This window comes from Salmo salar, chromosome 09, assembly GCF_965601325.2.
Source record: "Salmo salar chromosome 09, fSalSal1, whole genome shotgun sequence".
In the NCBI taxonomy this organism is placed as follows: domain Eukaryota; kingdom Metazoa; phylum Chordata; class Actinopteri; order Salmoniformes; family Salmonidae; genus Salmo; species Salmo salar.
This window is the reverse complement of record NC_138299.1, coordinates 111,258,923-111,274,423: the sequence shown is the minus strand read 5'-3', so window position 1 is coordinate 111,274,423 and position 15,501 is coordinate 111,258,923. Positions and strand designations below refer to the sequence as shown.

Genomic DNA, 15,501 nt, shown 5'->3' with positions numbered 1-15,501 from the left:
ATGTATATAGATCTCCTCCTAACTCTCTGTAGATCTGTATATAGATCTCCTCCTGACTCTGTAGATCTGTATATAGATCTCCTCCTGACTCTCTGTAGATCTGTATATAGATCTCCTCCTAACTCTCTGTAGATCTGTAAATAGATCTCATGACTCGCTGTAGATGTGTATATGACAGTGATTTCGAAGTATCAGACGACGAAGATCTTGACACTGACCTCTGTGATTGCCAACAAGGGTTTTGCCACCAAGTACTAAGTCATGTTTTGCAGAGGGGTCAAATACTTATTTCCCTCATTAAAATGCAAATAATTTCATAACAATATTGACATGCGTTGTTCTGGATTTTTTTGTTGTTATTCTGTCTCTCACTGTTCAAATAAACCTACCATTAAAATTATAGACTGATAATTTCTTTCTCAGTGGGCAAATGTACAAAATCAGCAGGGTATCAAATATTTTTTTCCCTCACTGTATATATATATATATATATATAGTATATTTGTGTTGTTATTGTCATGTAATGTATATATGTATATAGTATCTATGTGTTGTTGTATATATATATACATATTGTATCTATGTGTTATTATTGGATATATAAATATACATATAGTATCTATGTGTTATTATTGTATATATAAATATATATATAGTATCTAAGTGTCACGTCCTGACCAGTAATAGTTTTTTTTGTTATTATAGTGTCGTGTCTTTGGGTACCATTAACTTGAATACATGTTTATCAATTAACTCCCTGTAATTATTATTACGCGATTAAACTGATTAATCGTTTAACTGTAATTAACTAGGAGATCGGGGCACCAAGGAAAATATTCAGATTACAAAGTTATAATTTTCCTAATATAACTTTCCTATATTATAACATTATATATTCTATTCTATTATAGTATAGGCCGATTATCTTCTGGTTTAAATGGTGTATTTTACCTCGTTCCAGTCTCATTCCAAACGTCATAAATTGTTGTATCTGCACGAACCCAGCCTTTACTAAGAGTCATCCATACATCAATTGTCTTAAAATCATTTATTTACTAAACTAAGTAATTCACAGAAAGTATACAAACAGTAATTATCATCACAAATAATTGGTAGGGTAATGTGCCCTAGTGGGCTAAAACAGGCATGGCTGGTGTCTTGTTAACAATGGGTCATAAACGGTCAGCTGAGGAGGTACACAGAGTTCATTAATATTAACAATTGACATGCTATTCCTTTGCACATGAACGCTCACTCATTCGGGAACAATTGCAATCAATATATATTTACGCTCAGTGTGTCGTCGGGATCCTTGTTGGAGCGTCGTTCTGTTGGAGAGTTTTGTCCGCATTCTCTCTCTCTCTCTCTCTCGGTTAGAATGGATCTTTCAAAGCGACATTCATTAATGTCGTTATAGAATGGATGTTTCGTTGGTCTTCGCGTTCAATGACATAATTTCTAGCTGCAGACTATTAATTATTATCAAAGACTTGTTCTTATTCTGTCGGTATCAATAGTCTAAAAGTTAACCACGTGGTATAGTTCACTTTCAGTAGAGTACTTGGATGGTCAAACCTATTGGCCAACTCGCAATGGAGTGGAGGCCTGGTCTGAAGAAAGTAAATCAGGGTATAGTTTTATAGTGAACATAGAACAGGCTTGTCACATGACGCCTGGTCCTGTCTGTGTCCCTGGGGGCGTGCCGATGACTGAGTTAAGCTTGGTACAGAAATACAATTCTATCACATTAACATCAGTACATAGCATCTCAATGTATTACAAATAGCTTTATCCTTATTAATACATTTTATACAACCATGTGGATGCAAGTCTCAAGGCTGAGGCTATTATATAAACCGTTTTATGGTAATATGGCTATATTGTCTCTTCTGAGTATCACAAAATTGTACCAAGCGGACCAGTTCGTAGCTGGATTCTTCACCAATCTTCCATACCTTCTCCAGAACACAAATGTCAATCGGTTCCCCAATTCTGTGAGTTGGAAGAATTTCCTGTGTCTCTCTATGGGCCATGTGGCAAGAGATTCTCCTGGAATTTTACCACTCCTTCACACAGGGACTGGGTGGGGGAAGGTAGGTTGGGGGATGGTGCAAGGGGGAGGGGGTCAACTGTCCTCCCTGTACTCAAAGAGGCCAACGTCATGACAATAGTATCTATGTGTTGTTATTGTCAGGTAACATTCCCATATTATTGTTGTTGTGAGAACAGTGCTTCTGATACAGTGAGGTAAATGAGAAGGACTAAACAGATTAAGGCTATAATTAGCATAATGAATATTTTTATTTATTGAAAATTCAAGTATAGAATCAGAATAATATACGTTTGATAGAATACAAGACAGTTGAACAAAATAGAAAATAAACTTCATAATAAATTCATATGTACATACACGTCCATCCTTCAAATGAATTGTTGTTATTGTCAACATCCACTCAGGACTGTAGAGATACGTTGTCAAGGAAACACAGGGACCCTATTGGGGTCATATAAATGATACAGTACTTAATAATTTAGCTTTGATTCTTTAAATAATTGTATTGTCTCTTCCCTCACATTGGAAGTAGATTCTTCATTGTATCTCGGCTCACAGTGTAAAGTGTTAACATGATATAAAATGCAGAAACATCAGCTGGTCAGGACTTCTGTGATATGGTGTGTGTGATCACTGTAGCTGCTCCAGCAGAGGAGAGCAGTCCTCCAGTCTGTCTAGTCCCTCTACAGCCTCTATCACACCCTCCACCTTCTCTCTGGGAAGGACCGCCCCAGCGTTGCTACGGAACTTCTTCCTCAGGCTCTCATTGGTCAACGGGTTACGCCAGTGACCATAGAAAGTATCACAGCGTCCCTTCAGGACGTCCCCGTCTACCAGCGTCACCTGCACCTCGCCGTGCATGCGGTCAAAGTTAGCGGGGTTGTCATGGGGATGCTCGACGTGGACACGCCCCAGCAGGGAGTAGAGGTCGGGGCGCTCCTGAGAGAATGAGTCCATGGTGACCTCTCCGTCCAGCAGGGCAGAGCAGGCGTTGAACTGGCAGGAGTGTCTGGCCTCATGCTCCGACTCCGGGAACGGACGATCAATGTACTTGGAGCGGGGAACCCTGAGCAGGATGTCCTGGACCTGACCTACGACTCCTGACCCATGCTCCCCCAGCAGCAGTTTGTGTACAGCGGCAGCAGCGTCGGCCACCCAGTGCATCCCCAGGTGGGCCGGGAACCTCTTGAACCCTATATCCTGGTCCTCTAGGAGGAACTGCAACCCCTCTTCCTCTGGGGATGCCAAAGGTCGTGGGGCGTAGTCCTCGTAGAAGGCGCTGAACCCTGCGACCCCGGCGGTGTCATCCAGGACCCTCGGTGAGGCTTTCAGACCTCTAGAGGCCAGTAGAGCCGCCTCAAGCCCCAGCCGCGCCGCGTTGCCGATGTGGAGGGGTTTGGACTGGGTGGCGGCGTTAGCCATGGGGGCTCCTGATAGGCTGGCAGCGATTGCCAGGGCGTGGCTACACTGGGAGCGTTCCAGAGAGAGGAGGCGGGCGCAGGCTGCTGCACTACCCAGAGTACCCACAACAGTCGGGGGGTGGAACCTGGAGGGAGAGGGGGGTGGTGGGAGAGAGAGGTCAGATGTTAACCTCTCTAGGCTAGGCGGGACGAATTCGTCCCACCTACGTAACAGCCACTGCTATCCGGTGGCGCGATTTTCAAAACCTTAAAAATCCTATTACTTCAATTTCTCAAACATATGACTACTTTACAGCCATTTAAAGACAAGACTCTCGTTAATCTAACCACACTGTCCGATTTCAAAAAGTCTTTACAACGAAAGCAAAACATTAGATTATGTCAGCAGAGTACCAAGCCAGAAATAATCAGACACCCATTTTTCAAGCCAGCATATAATGTCACCAAAACCCAGTAGACAGCTAAATGCAGCACTAACCTTTGATGATCTTCATCAGATGACAACCCTAGGACATTATGTTATACAATACATGCATGTTTTGTTCAATCAAGTTCATATTTATATCAAAAACCAGCTTTTTACATTAGCATGTGACGTTCAGAACTAGCATACCCCCCGCAAACTTCCGGGGAATTCGCTAACATTTTACTAAATTACTCACGATAAACGTTCACAAAAAGCATAACAATTATTTTAAGAATTATAGATACAGACCTCCTCTATGCACTCGATATGTCCGATTTTAAAATAGCTTTTTGGTGAAAGCACATTTTGCAATATTCTAAGTACATAGCCCAGGCATCACGGGCTCGCTATTTAGACACCCGGCAAGTTTAGCACTCACCATAATCATATTTACTATTATAAAAGTTTCATTACCTTTTGTTGTCTTCGTCAGAATACACACCCAGGACTGCTACTTCAATAACAAATGTTGGTTTGGTCCAAAATAATCCATCGTTATATCCGAATAGCAGCGTTTTGTTCGTGCGTTCCAGACACTATCCGAAATAGTAAAGAAGTGTCACGCGCATGGCGCAATTCGTGACAATAAAATTCTAAGTATTCCATTACCGTACTTCGAAGCATGTCAACCGCTGTTTAAAATCAATTTTTACGACATTTTTCTCGTAGAAAAGCGATAATATTCCGACAGGGAATCTCCTTTTCGGCAAACAGAGGAAAAAATCCCAAAGGCGGGGGCGGTCGGGGTCACGCGCATAAGCCAGTGTCTCTTGATCGGCCACTTGAGAAAGGCGATAATGTGTTTCAGCCTGGGGCTGGAATGACGACATTCTGTTTTTTCCCGGGCTCTGAGCGCCTATGGACGACGTGGGAAGTGTCACGTTAGAGCAGAGATCCTTTGTAATGGATAGAGATGGCAAAGAAGGCCAAGAAATGGTCAGACAGGGTACTTCCTGTACAGAATCTCTCAGGTTTTGACCTGCCATTTGAGTTCTGTTATACTCACAGACACCATTCAAACAGTTTTAGAAAATTTAGGGTGTTTTCTATCCATATGTAATAAGTATATGCATATTCTAGTTACTGGGTAGGAGTGGTAACCAGATTAAATCGGGTATGTTTTTTATCCAGCCGTGTCAATGCTGCCCCCTAGCCCTAACAGGCTAGAGGAGGTTTTCATCAAGGATCTCTCTGTACTTTGCTACCTTCATCATTGCCTCGATCCTGACTAGTCTCCCAGTCCCTGCCGCTGAAAAACATCCCCACAGCATGATGCTGCCACCACCATGCTTCACCGTTAAGATGGTGCCAGGTTTCCTCCAGACGTGACACTTGACATTCAGGCCAAAGAGTTCAATCTTGGTAAGCAGGCAACATCATATTTTTGATGTGCACAGATAGTCACTCGGTTAACATTCAATGTTCCCGTTAAGTCATACATCATCAGATGGCAGTAGGCTAGATGTGTTCGTTCCAACCTAAGGATTCATTTGATACCCCCCATGTAGTGGCACTCCTTCTCAAAAAACGTACGCTCGATCCCTCCGATGTCAACAACTACAAACCAGTATCCCTTCTTTCTTTTCTCTCCAAAACTCTTGAGTGTGCCGTCCTTGGCCAGCTCTCTTGCTATCTCTCTCAGAATGACCTTCTTGATCCAAATCAGTCAGGTTTCAAGACTGGTCATTCAACTGAGACTGCTCTTCTCTGTGTCACGGAGGCTCTCCAACCTACTAAAGCTAACTCTCTCTCCTCTGCTCTCATCCTTCTAGACCTATCTGCTGCCTTTGATACTATGAACCATCAGATCCTCCTCTCCACCCTCTCCAATTTGGGCATCTCCAACGCGGCTCACTCTTGGTCGCTCCTACCAGGTGGCGTGGCGAGAATCCATCTCCGCACCACATGCTCTCACCACTGGTGTACCCCAGGGCTCAGTTCTAGGCCCTCTCCTATTCTCGCTATACACCAAGTCACTTGGCTCTGTCATATCCTCACATGGTCTCTCCTATCATTGCTACACAGACGACACACAATTAATCTTCTCCTTTCCCCCTTCTGATAACCAGGTGGCGAATCGCATCTCTGCATGTCTGGCAGACATATCAGTGTGGATGACGGATCACCACCTCAAGCTGAACCTCGACAAGACGGAGCTGCTCTTCCTCCCGGGGAAGGACTGCCCGTTCCATAATCTTGCCATCACGGTTGACATTGTGTCCTCCTCCCAGAGTGCTAAGAGCCTTGGCGTGACCCTGGACAACACCCTGTCATTCTCCGCTAACATCAAGGCGGTGACCCGATCCTGTAGGTTCATGCTCTACAACATTCGCAGAGTACGACCCTGCCTCACACAGGAAGCGGCGCAACCCCTACAACTCATCCAGAACACCGCAGCCCGTCTGGTGTTCAACCTTCCCAAGTTCTCTCATGTCACCCCGCTCCTCCGCACACTCCACTGGCTTCCAGTTGAAGCTCGCATCTGCTACAAGACCATGGTGCTTGCCTACGGAGCTGTGAGGGGAACGGCACCTCCGTACCTTCAGGCTCTGATCAGTCCCTACACCCAAAGAAGGGCACTGCGTTCATCCACCTCTGGCCTGCTCGCCTCCCTACCTCTGCGGAAGCACAGTTCCCGCTCAGCCCAGTCAAAACTGTTCGCTGCTCTGGAACAAGCTCCCTCACGACGCCAGGACAGCGGAGTCAATCACCACCTTCCAGAGACACCTGAAACCCCACCTCTTTAACCTCTATGGGACCGGCGGGACGAATTTGTCCCACCTACGTAACATCCACTGCCAGCCTGTGGCGCGATTTTCAAAATCTTCAAAATCCTATTACTTCAATTTCTCAAACATATGACTATTTTACAGCCATTTAAAGATAAGACTCTCGTTAATCTAACCACACTGTCCGATTTCAAAAAGGCTTTACAACGAAAGCAAAACATTAGATTATGTCAGCAGAGTACCAAGCCAGAAATAATCAGACACCCATTTTTCAAGCCAGCATATAATGTCACCAAAACCCAGAAGACAGCTAAATGCAGCACTCACCTTTGATGATCTTCATCAGATGACAACCCTAGGACATTATGTTATACAATACATGCATGTTTTGTTCAATCAAGTTCATATTTATATCAAAAACCAGTTTTTTACATTAGCATGTGACGTTCAGAACTAGCATACCCCCCGCAAACTTACGGGGAATTCGCTAACATTTTACTAAATTACTCACGATAAACGTTCACAAAAAGCATAACAATTATTTTAAGAATTATAGATACAGACCTCCTCTATGCACTCGATATGTCCGATTTTAAAATAGCTTTTTGGTGAAAGCACATTTTGCAATATTCTAAGTACATAGCCCAGGCATCACGGGCTCGCTATTTAGACACCCGGCAAGTTTAGCACTCACCATAATCATATTTACTATTATAAAAATGTCATTACCTTTTGTTGTCTTCGTCAGAATGCACACCCAGGACGTCTACTTCAATAACAAATGTTGGTTTGGTCCAAAATAATCCATCGTTATATCCGAATAGCAGCGTTTTGTTCGTGCGTTCCAGACACTATCCGAAATAGTAAAGAAGTGTCGCGCGCTTGGCGCAATTCCTGACAATAAAATTCAAAGTATTCCATTGCCGTACGTCGAAGCATGTCAACCGCTGTTTAAAATCAATTTTTACGTCATTTTTCTCGTAGAAAAGCGATAAAATTCCGACAGGGAATCTCCTTTTCGGCAAACAGAGGAAAAAATCCCAAAGGCGGGGGCGGTCGGGGTCACGCGCATAAGCTAGTGTCTCTTGATGGGCCACTTGAGAAAGGCGATAATGTGTTTCAGCCTGGGGCTGGAATGACGACATTCTCTTTTTTCCCGGGCTATGAGAGCCTATGGACGACGTGGGAAGTGTCACGTTAGAGCAGAGATCCTTAGTAAATGATAGAGATGGCAAAGAAGTTCCAGAAATGGTCAGACAGGCCACTTCCTGTAAAGGAATCTCTCAGGTTTTGACCTGCCATTTGAGTTCTGTTATACTCACAGACACCATTCAAACAGTTTTAGAAAATTTAGGGTGTTTTCTATCCATATGTAATAAGTATATGCATATTCTAGTTACTGAGTAGGAGTGGTAACCAGATTAAATCGGGTATGTTTTTTATCCAGCCGTGTCAATGCTGCCCCCTAGCCCTAACAGGTTAAGGAATACCTGGGATAGGATTAAGTAATCCTTCTAACTCTCCCCCCCTACCCCCCCCCCAAAAAAAATATAGATGTACTATTGTAAAGTGGTTGTTCCACTGGATATCATAAGGTGAATGCACCAATTTGTAAGTCGCTCTGGATAAGAGCGTCTGCTAAATGACGTAAATGTAAATGTAAATGTAAATGTAGCTACAGCTCAATCACAGAACAAATGGAAGCTTACCTTGGAAGATGTTTGCTGTTTGGTGAAAACTTGTAAAATAAACATTTTCACTCTCGGGGCTGGTGATCAATAACGGAAGGTCACAGGCAAACAAATAAGATATCCTCATGATCTGTGGAGTCCCGGCTTTCGGTGTGAATCAACGTATTATGTGTTTATTTCGTTTATGCTTCACAGCGCCAACTGAAATGTAGGTAGCAGCCATCTTGAAATGAGGTCATCGGCTCGTTCTGTTCTTATAAATTCGTATGGCCATATATGATAGTAAGTCATACCAAATATTTGACGGCACTGATCAATAGCCAAGATACTCAGCTTTCTGCAGACACCCTGCGTTTGCAGAGAGTGGCTACCGTTCTCATACCAGACTGAATTTAATTTAAAAAAATCAAATACAGTCTCCAAATTTGGGGACTTTACATTTAAGAGGTTTTAAGTGACAAGTGGATTTTGCACCCCTCAAACACAGGAAATAGATGGCTGAAAATGGCAGATCCTCCGGTGGGCGAGGCATGCTAGTATATCTACTCAACATGTGTCTGGGCAGATCTAGTGTAAATATATCTACTCAACATGTGTCTGTGCAGATCTAGTGTAAATATCTCTACTCAACATGTGTCTGTGCAGATCTAGTGTAAATATCTCTACTCAACGTGTGTCTGTGCAAATCTAGTGTAAATATATCTACTCACGGCCACTCCGTTGACCAAGGCAGCCAGGGTTGGGGAGAGTCTGGTTCCTCTGCGTCCGTACACACTGCTGATGACATCAGGACCGTACATGTGCTGCAAAGACAGAGAATAAACAGTAGGGGGCGTTAGAGAGACAGACAGACAGGCAGGCAGACAGACAGACAGAGGATAAACAGTAGGGGGGCATTAGAGAGGCAGGCAGACAGACAGACAGACAGACAGACAGACAGACAGACAGACAGACAGACAGACAGACAGACAGACAGACAGACAGACAGACAGACAGACAGACAGACAGACAGACAGACAGTAGGGGGGCGTTAGAGAGACAGACAGAGAGGCAGGCATGCAGACAGACAGACAGACAGACTGACAGACAGACAGGCAGGCAGACATGTAGGTAGAATGAGGACAGACAGACAGAGAGGTAGGTAGACAGAGGATAGACAGAGAGACAGACAGACAGAGAGACAGGCAGACAGACAGACAGACAGACAGGAGGACAGGAGGAATGGAGGAATGGAGGAATGGAGGACGCTCTGTAAAGATTGGTCACATCACTCACAGTCCCCATGGTCACTGAATTCCTATGTAGCTGTATTTATTTAAATGCACTGTGATAATATGGACACAGTGTTGTTTGACAGAGGAGTGTGTGTGTGAATTCTAACCAATGGACAATAAAGTTGTCTTCTGTTCTCTCACCTGACAGTGTTGCAGGGCCAGCTGGAAGACATGTGTGGTGCTGCCCAGTAGTCCCACTCCGATGGAGTCTAGGACCATCCTCTTACTGCGGTGGAGCAGGGTGGGGGTCAGCTGGTGGGGCTGGACACCTTGGATGAACCTGCCAAAACTGTCCGTCACACTGTCCTCTGGGGCTGGATGCTCTACCACTGGAGGGGTGAAGGAGAGGAGGAGAGGAGGAGGAGGAGGAGGAGGAGAGGAGGAGGGGGAGGGGGAGGAGGAGGAGGAGGAGAGGAGGAGGAGGAGAGGGAGAGAGGAAGTGAGGAGGAGTTGAGGAGAGGAGGAGGAGGTGGAGGACAGGAGAGGAGGAGATGAGGAGAGGAGTTGAGGAGAGGTGGAGAGGAGCAGTGGAGGGGTTGAGTGAGAGAGAGAGAGAGAGAGAGAGAGAGAGAGAGAGAGAGAGGAGGGATCAAGCTGAGCTGTTACTGACCATCCAGGGCTGACTTGTGGAGTCGTCTCAGTGTAACAGACACAGGTCTGAAGGATCTCTGAGAAACACAGTAAGAGACATATATGCATAGTCACTTTAACCATATCGACATGTACATACTACCTCAATCAGCCCGACTTACCGGTGTCTGTATATAGCCACGCTTCTCTTATTTTCAAATGTCTTTTTACTGTTGTTTTATTTCTTACCTACACACACACACACACACACATACTTTTTTTTTGGCACTATTGATTAGAGCCTGTAAGTAAGCATTTCACTGTAAGGTGAAATATAAATACACCTGTTGTATTCGACGCACGTGACAAATAAACTTTGATTTGATTTGAAGTTCAACATGGTAGGAGCACAACATGGTAGTAGAGCAACATGGTAGGAGAACAACATGGTAGAAACACAACATGGTAGAAGAGCAACATGGTAGCAGAGCAACATGGTAGCAGCACAACATGGTAGAAATGCAACATGGTAGAAGAGCAACATGGAAGCAGGGCAACATGGTAGTACAGCAACATGGTAGCAACACAACATGGTATAAGAGCAAACATGGTAGCAGAGCAACATGGTAGAAACATAACATGGTAGCAGTGCAACATGGTAGAAACACAACATGGTAGCAGAGCAACATGGTAGAAGAGCAACATGGTAGAACACAACATGGTAGAAACACAACATGGTAGCAGAGCAACATGGTAGAATAGCAACATGGTAGCAGAGCAAAGAGTGGTTAAACATTTGACCTAAGGCTGGAATAAAAGCCTACTGAATAACTTCTATTTTTATCATTCAGCCGTCTCTCTCTCTCTCTCTCTCTCTCTCTCTCTCTCTCTCTTTCTTTATTTTATAGTTGTCTCTCTCATGTTTAGATGATATTATGCTCTTCTCTGATGTTTTACAGCTGTAGCTAAACCACTGACGCCATGGCAACCTTGGATGGTTTTCCCGCCAGTTTCTATGGGGAGCCGGGGGTGTTGGGAATGGTGGCCAATGGGATCAGTGCATTCCTGGTTCTACTGCAGAACTTCAACACAGCTAGAACCGGAGTATCTGCCGAGGGGGTGGAGAACATTCTGGCAGGTACGCTAATCAATCAATCAATCAATCAATCAATCCATCCACCCATCATGATCACTTTCACAATGACTAACCCTACTCTATTCCCTGTTCTTGCTGTGTTGTGTTTCAGGTGGTTGTTCAACATCACTAACTGTGTTGTGTTTTCAGGTGTTCATCTCATCCTGATAGGTGGAGTGTGTCAGCTGATTGCCGGCCTCCTGTCGTTCCGTAAATATGACCACCTGAGTGGCACCGCCTTCATTGGCTATGCAGCTCTCTGGGGCAGCTATGGTGCCACACGCATCTTCCTGGGTGCGTCCCAACCAATCACAACTAATCTGACACTGTCACATGACCTGATGAGTAACATGACCCCGCCTACTGCCCTCACAACCAACCTATCCCTGTCGGCTGAACTCTGGAACAGCACCTTGCAGAGTGGCTGTCTCTCCTGCCCATCCCCCAGTCCGCCATCGCGGGATTGGTCCCCTACATCCTTCTATCCTTCCTATTGGCCTTCTGCTCTGCCACGGTAAATGTCATCATGCCCTTCGTGTTCGGCGCCATCACGCTGACCCTGCTGTTTGAGGCTGTGGTGGTGGGCGTGTCCTCGGCCTGGCCACTGGTCGTCTCTGGCATTCTAGAACTCCTCATCCTCCTTTTCGCCGTGTACAGCAGCGCCGCCCTGTTGATGAAAGGTCTGGCGCAGCGCTATGTCCTCAAGGGGTTCGGCACGCCCCTGTTCAACGTGCTCCTGCTGGAGACCAACAGCCCTGCGGCCAGTGCCCAGAACCTGGGACAGGAGAAGAAGAAGAACACCAAGTATGCTGAACCCCAGGCGCTCTTCTTCTTCTGTGACACGGTATCTCCCTTCATCATGTTGTTCTACAGCTTTGGATACGTCACGTCCTTCTCCCTGGGTGCTGTGTGGGTCTCCATCATCTCTGCTGCTCAACTCCTCTCTAGCTACTACGCACACCTGCGGCAAGATGGCTACCTGGTCACCAAGGCCGGCCTGCATGCCACCTACTGGCTTACCAAGGCGTGGGAGGAGTTTGTGTTGTCGGCTGTGATCATGTCGGAGCCGGAGGGAGAGGTGGCTACTGGGAGACAGGCGATGGTTGGTGATTGCTTCTTTGTGGCGGTGGCGCTCCTCCTCCTAGTGGTCAGTCTGAGTAATGACGCCCTGGAGGTTACCCATAATGCTCTGTTCCTGCTGCTGTCTGTCTGCACGGTCCCCCAGATCCCCCTCCAGGGGTACTATGTGTTCTTTGGGGTGTCCTGTTCCCTGTTCGCCACCGCTTCGATCTACGGGACATTTTGCCGCCTCATCAACACCATCGCTGAGAAGAGTCTGATCCCGGTGGGTCCTCAGCCCATCTCCTCCGATCGTCTTCGCTCCATCCTGTCCTGTTGTTGCTCCCCGGGGAAACTCCAGGGGGCGCTGCCTTCATCATCATCATCATCAGCATCATCCCCGACCAATCAGATCCCTGACGCTCTGTTCTACCTGACTAACGGCGTGGCCGCTCTCTCGGCGCTCCACACGGCCTCATCCATTCAGAGCGTGACCTTCCTGCGGCTGAGTGTTCCCTGGGTTCTGGTATCTGGAGCGGTGGTACAGGGGTTCGTCAGCAGGCTGCAGGTCAGAGGAGGACAGGTCAGAGAATGTTCTCTCTGCTAGCGCACGGCAAGCGGTACCGATGCACCAAGTCTGGAACCAACAGGACCCTGAACAGCTTCTACCTCTTCTTCCCTGTGTATATAGCCATGTTATTACCTGGTATCCTGTATATATAGCCATGTTATTACCTGGTACCCTGTATATATAGCCATGTTATTACCTGGTACCCTGTATATATAGCCATGTTATTACCTGGTACCCTGTATACATAGCCATGTTATTATCTGGTACCCTGTTGTTGATGTTGATGTTGTTGTTGTTGTTGATGTTGTTGATGTTGTTGTTGTTGTTGTTGTTGTTGTTGATGTTGATGTTGTTGATGTTGTTGTTGTCTGTGTTGTTGTTGATGTTGTTACTGTTTATGTTGATGTTGTTGTTGTTGATGTTTTTGTTGTTGATGATGTTGCTGTTGATGTTGTTGTTAATGTTGTTGCTGTTGCTGTTGATGTTGTTGTTGATGTTGTTGCTGTTGTTGTTGATGTTGTTGTTGTTGATGTTGATGCTGTTGTTGATGTTGTCGATGTTGTTGATGTTGTTGTTGTTGCTGATGTTGTTGCTGTTGTTGTTGTTGTTGATGTGGTTGTTATTAATGTTGTTGTTCATGTTGTTGTTGCTGTCTCCATGCTCTGTTGCCTGTTTCAGTAAAACATCTCTGTGTTCTTTCTCAGGCCCCTTGCTGCCGATCTCTCCAGTAGGATCCTATGGGTTTACAGCTGGAGCATTCCCTTTCCTGGTCATCAACGCTTTCCTCATGCTCATTGGTCAGTCTTTACATGACATCACCTCTATCTACCTCATCTCCTGCTGCAACACAGAGGGAGAGAAGAACTGACGGTAGTGGTTGTTTCCCTAATGGCATCCTATTCCCTATACAGCCCCATGGGCCCTAGTCAAAAGTAGTGCACTATATAGAGAATGGGGCCCTGGTCAAAAGTAGTGCACTATATAGAGAATAGGGCCCTGGTCAAAAGTAGTGCACTATATAGGGAATAGGGTGTAATTTGGGATGCATGCAGTATCTCATCCTGTGTTCCCTCTCCATGGTAACCTGGTCCTAACCCTCTCCATGGTAACCTGGTCCTAACCCTCTCCATGGTAACCTGGTCCTAACCCTCTCCATGGTAACCTGGTCCTAACCCTCTCCATGTCCCCTCCAGCTGCGTATGGTAACCTGGTCCTCTTGTCTCTGACCGTGGTCATGGAGGCTGTCCTGGTGTGTTTCCTCCTGTCCACCCTGCAACAGCTCCCCTACCAGCTGGAGAGTAAGTAACCTGCTTTTCACCTCCCTACATTGACAGGACTCATATTCTACATAAACGGCTCAGGAGGCTACTGAGGGGAGAACGGCTCATAATAATGTCCGGAACGGAGCAAATGGAATGGCATCAAACACCTGGAAACTATGTGTTTGATGTATTTGCTTCCATTCCACTGATTCCACTCCAGTCAATAGAACAAGCCCTTTCTCCCCAATGAAGGTTCCAGCAACCTCTTGTGATATACAGTAAGGCTGAATCCCAAAACCAACACTTGGCCATCTGCCCTTTATCGAGTGATCAAAGTGGTTGAAGTGTTGGGTTTGTGATTCAGCCAGTGTTATGTGGTATCCATCGTGACCGTATATCAATACGTTTGCTGCTCAAACAATACTTGTATAATGTACACATTATTTTGCTATCTAGATGTCAGCTGTGTTACTGTTCTAACACATTTCTGCTGTTGTTCTTGTAGTTGCCATGCTAGCTGTGTTCTCTGTCATCTGTCTATATGGAACCCTGGCATCACTGGTCAACTGTACCTTCCGTCAGAGTGTGATGCTCATGGGGCCTCCGCTGGTTAAGGTGAGAACAAGGCACTATTCCATTCTGTTGCATTCCACTGGATGAGCTGACAAGTAGAATGGAGTGGGTTCATGTGTTTCATTCCATTTCATTCTACTTTTCTCCAATCCAGGTAATTCCTTTCTATTGTGTTCCATATCGTGTCTCTCACCCTGTGTTGTTGTGTCTCAGGATGTGAATCAGCAGCAGAAGTCCGCCCCTGCCCTTCCCTGTCCCGTGGCAGACTCCAGACTGACCAGCGGTCTCCTGAAGATCTCCAGACTGCTGGACAACAGGGGGTCTGTGGAATCCCCACCGATACGGTCTACGCCCTGGCCGCATCCTGCAAGAACCCTCAGGCCATCGAGAACATCTACAACATCAAGGATCGCCCAGCAGAGAAGCCCATCTGTATCTGTATCTCCAGTGTGGAGCAGCTGGTGGCAGCCAAGCCCCCATTCAGCTCTCTACTCTGGGAGTTCATGAGGAACGTCTACCCTGGAGGGATCAGCTGCATCGTCAGCAAGGGAGACTGGCTACTCTGACTGGGTAAGGGGTGAGGAGGAGGGGAGGAGAGGGGAGGAGGGGGTTAGGGTTAGTCTGGAGAGATCAGCTGCATCATCAGCAAGGGAGACTGGCTCCTCAGACTGGGGGGGGGGGGACCAATGACAGCATC

At 46.0% G+C, this 15,501-nt stretch overlaps 1 protein-coding gene across 1 annotated transcript; it reads right to left on the bottom strand.

The window, feature by feature from the left end:
- Positions 1-2,378: 2,378 nt before the first annotated feature.
- Positions 2,379-10,308, bottom strand: LOC106612330 (cis-aconitate decarboxylase-like; the record flags this gene model as incomplete). The annotated part of the gene is made up of 4 exons (XM_082955529.1): positions 2,379-3,676; positions 9,071-9,163; positions 9,776-9,963; positions 10,245-10,308. Coding segments are annotated over 4 exons (1,338 nt in total), but the record flags the coding sequence as incomplete, so codon positions are not given.
- Positions 10,309-15,501: the final 5,193 nt, after the last annotated feature.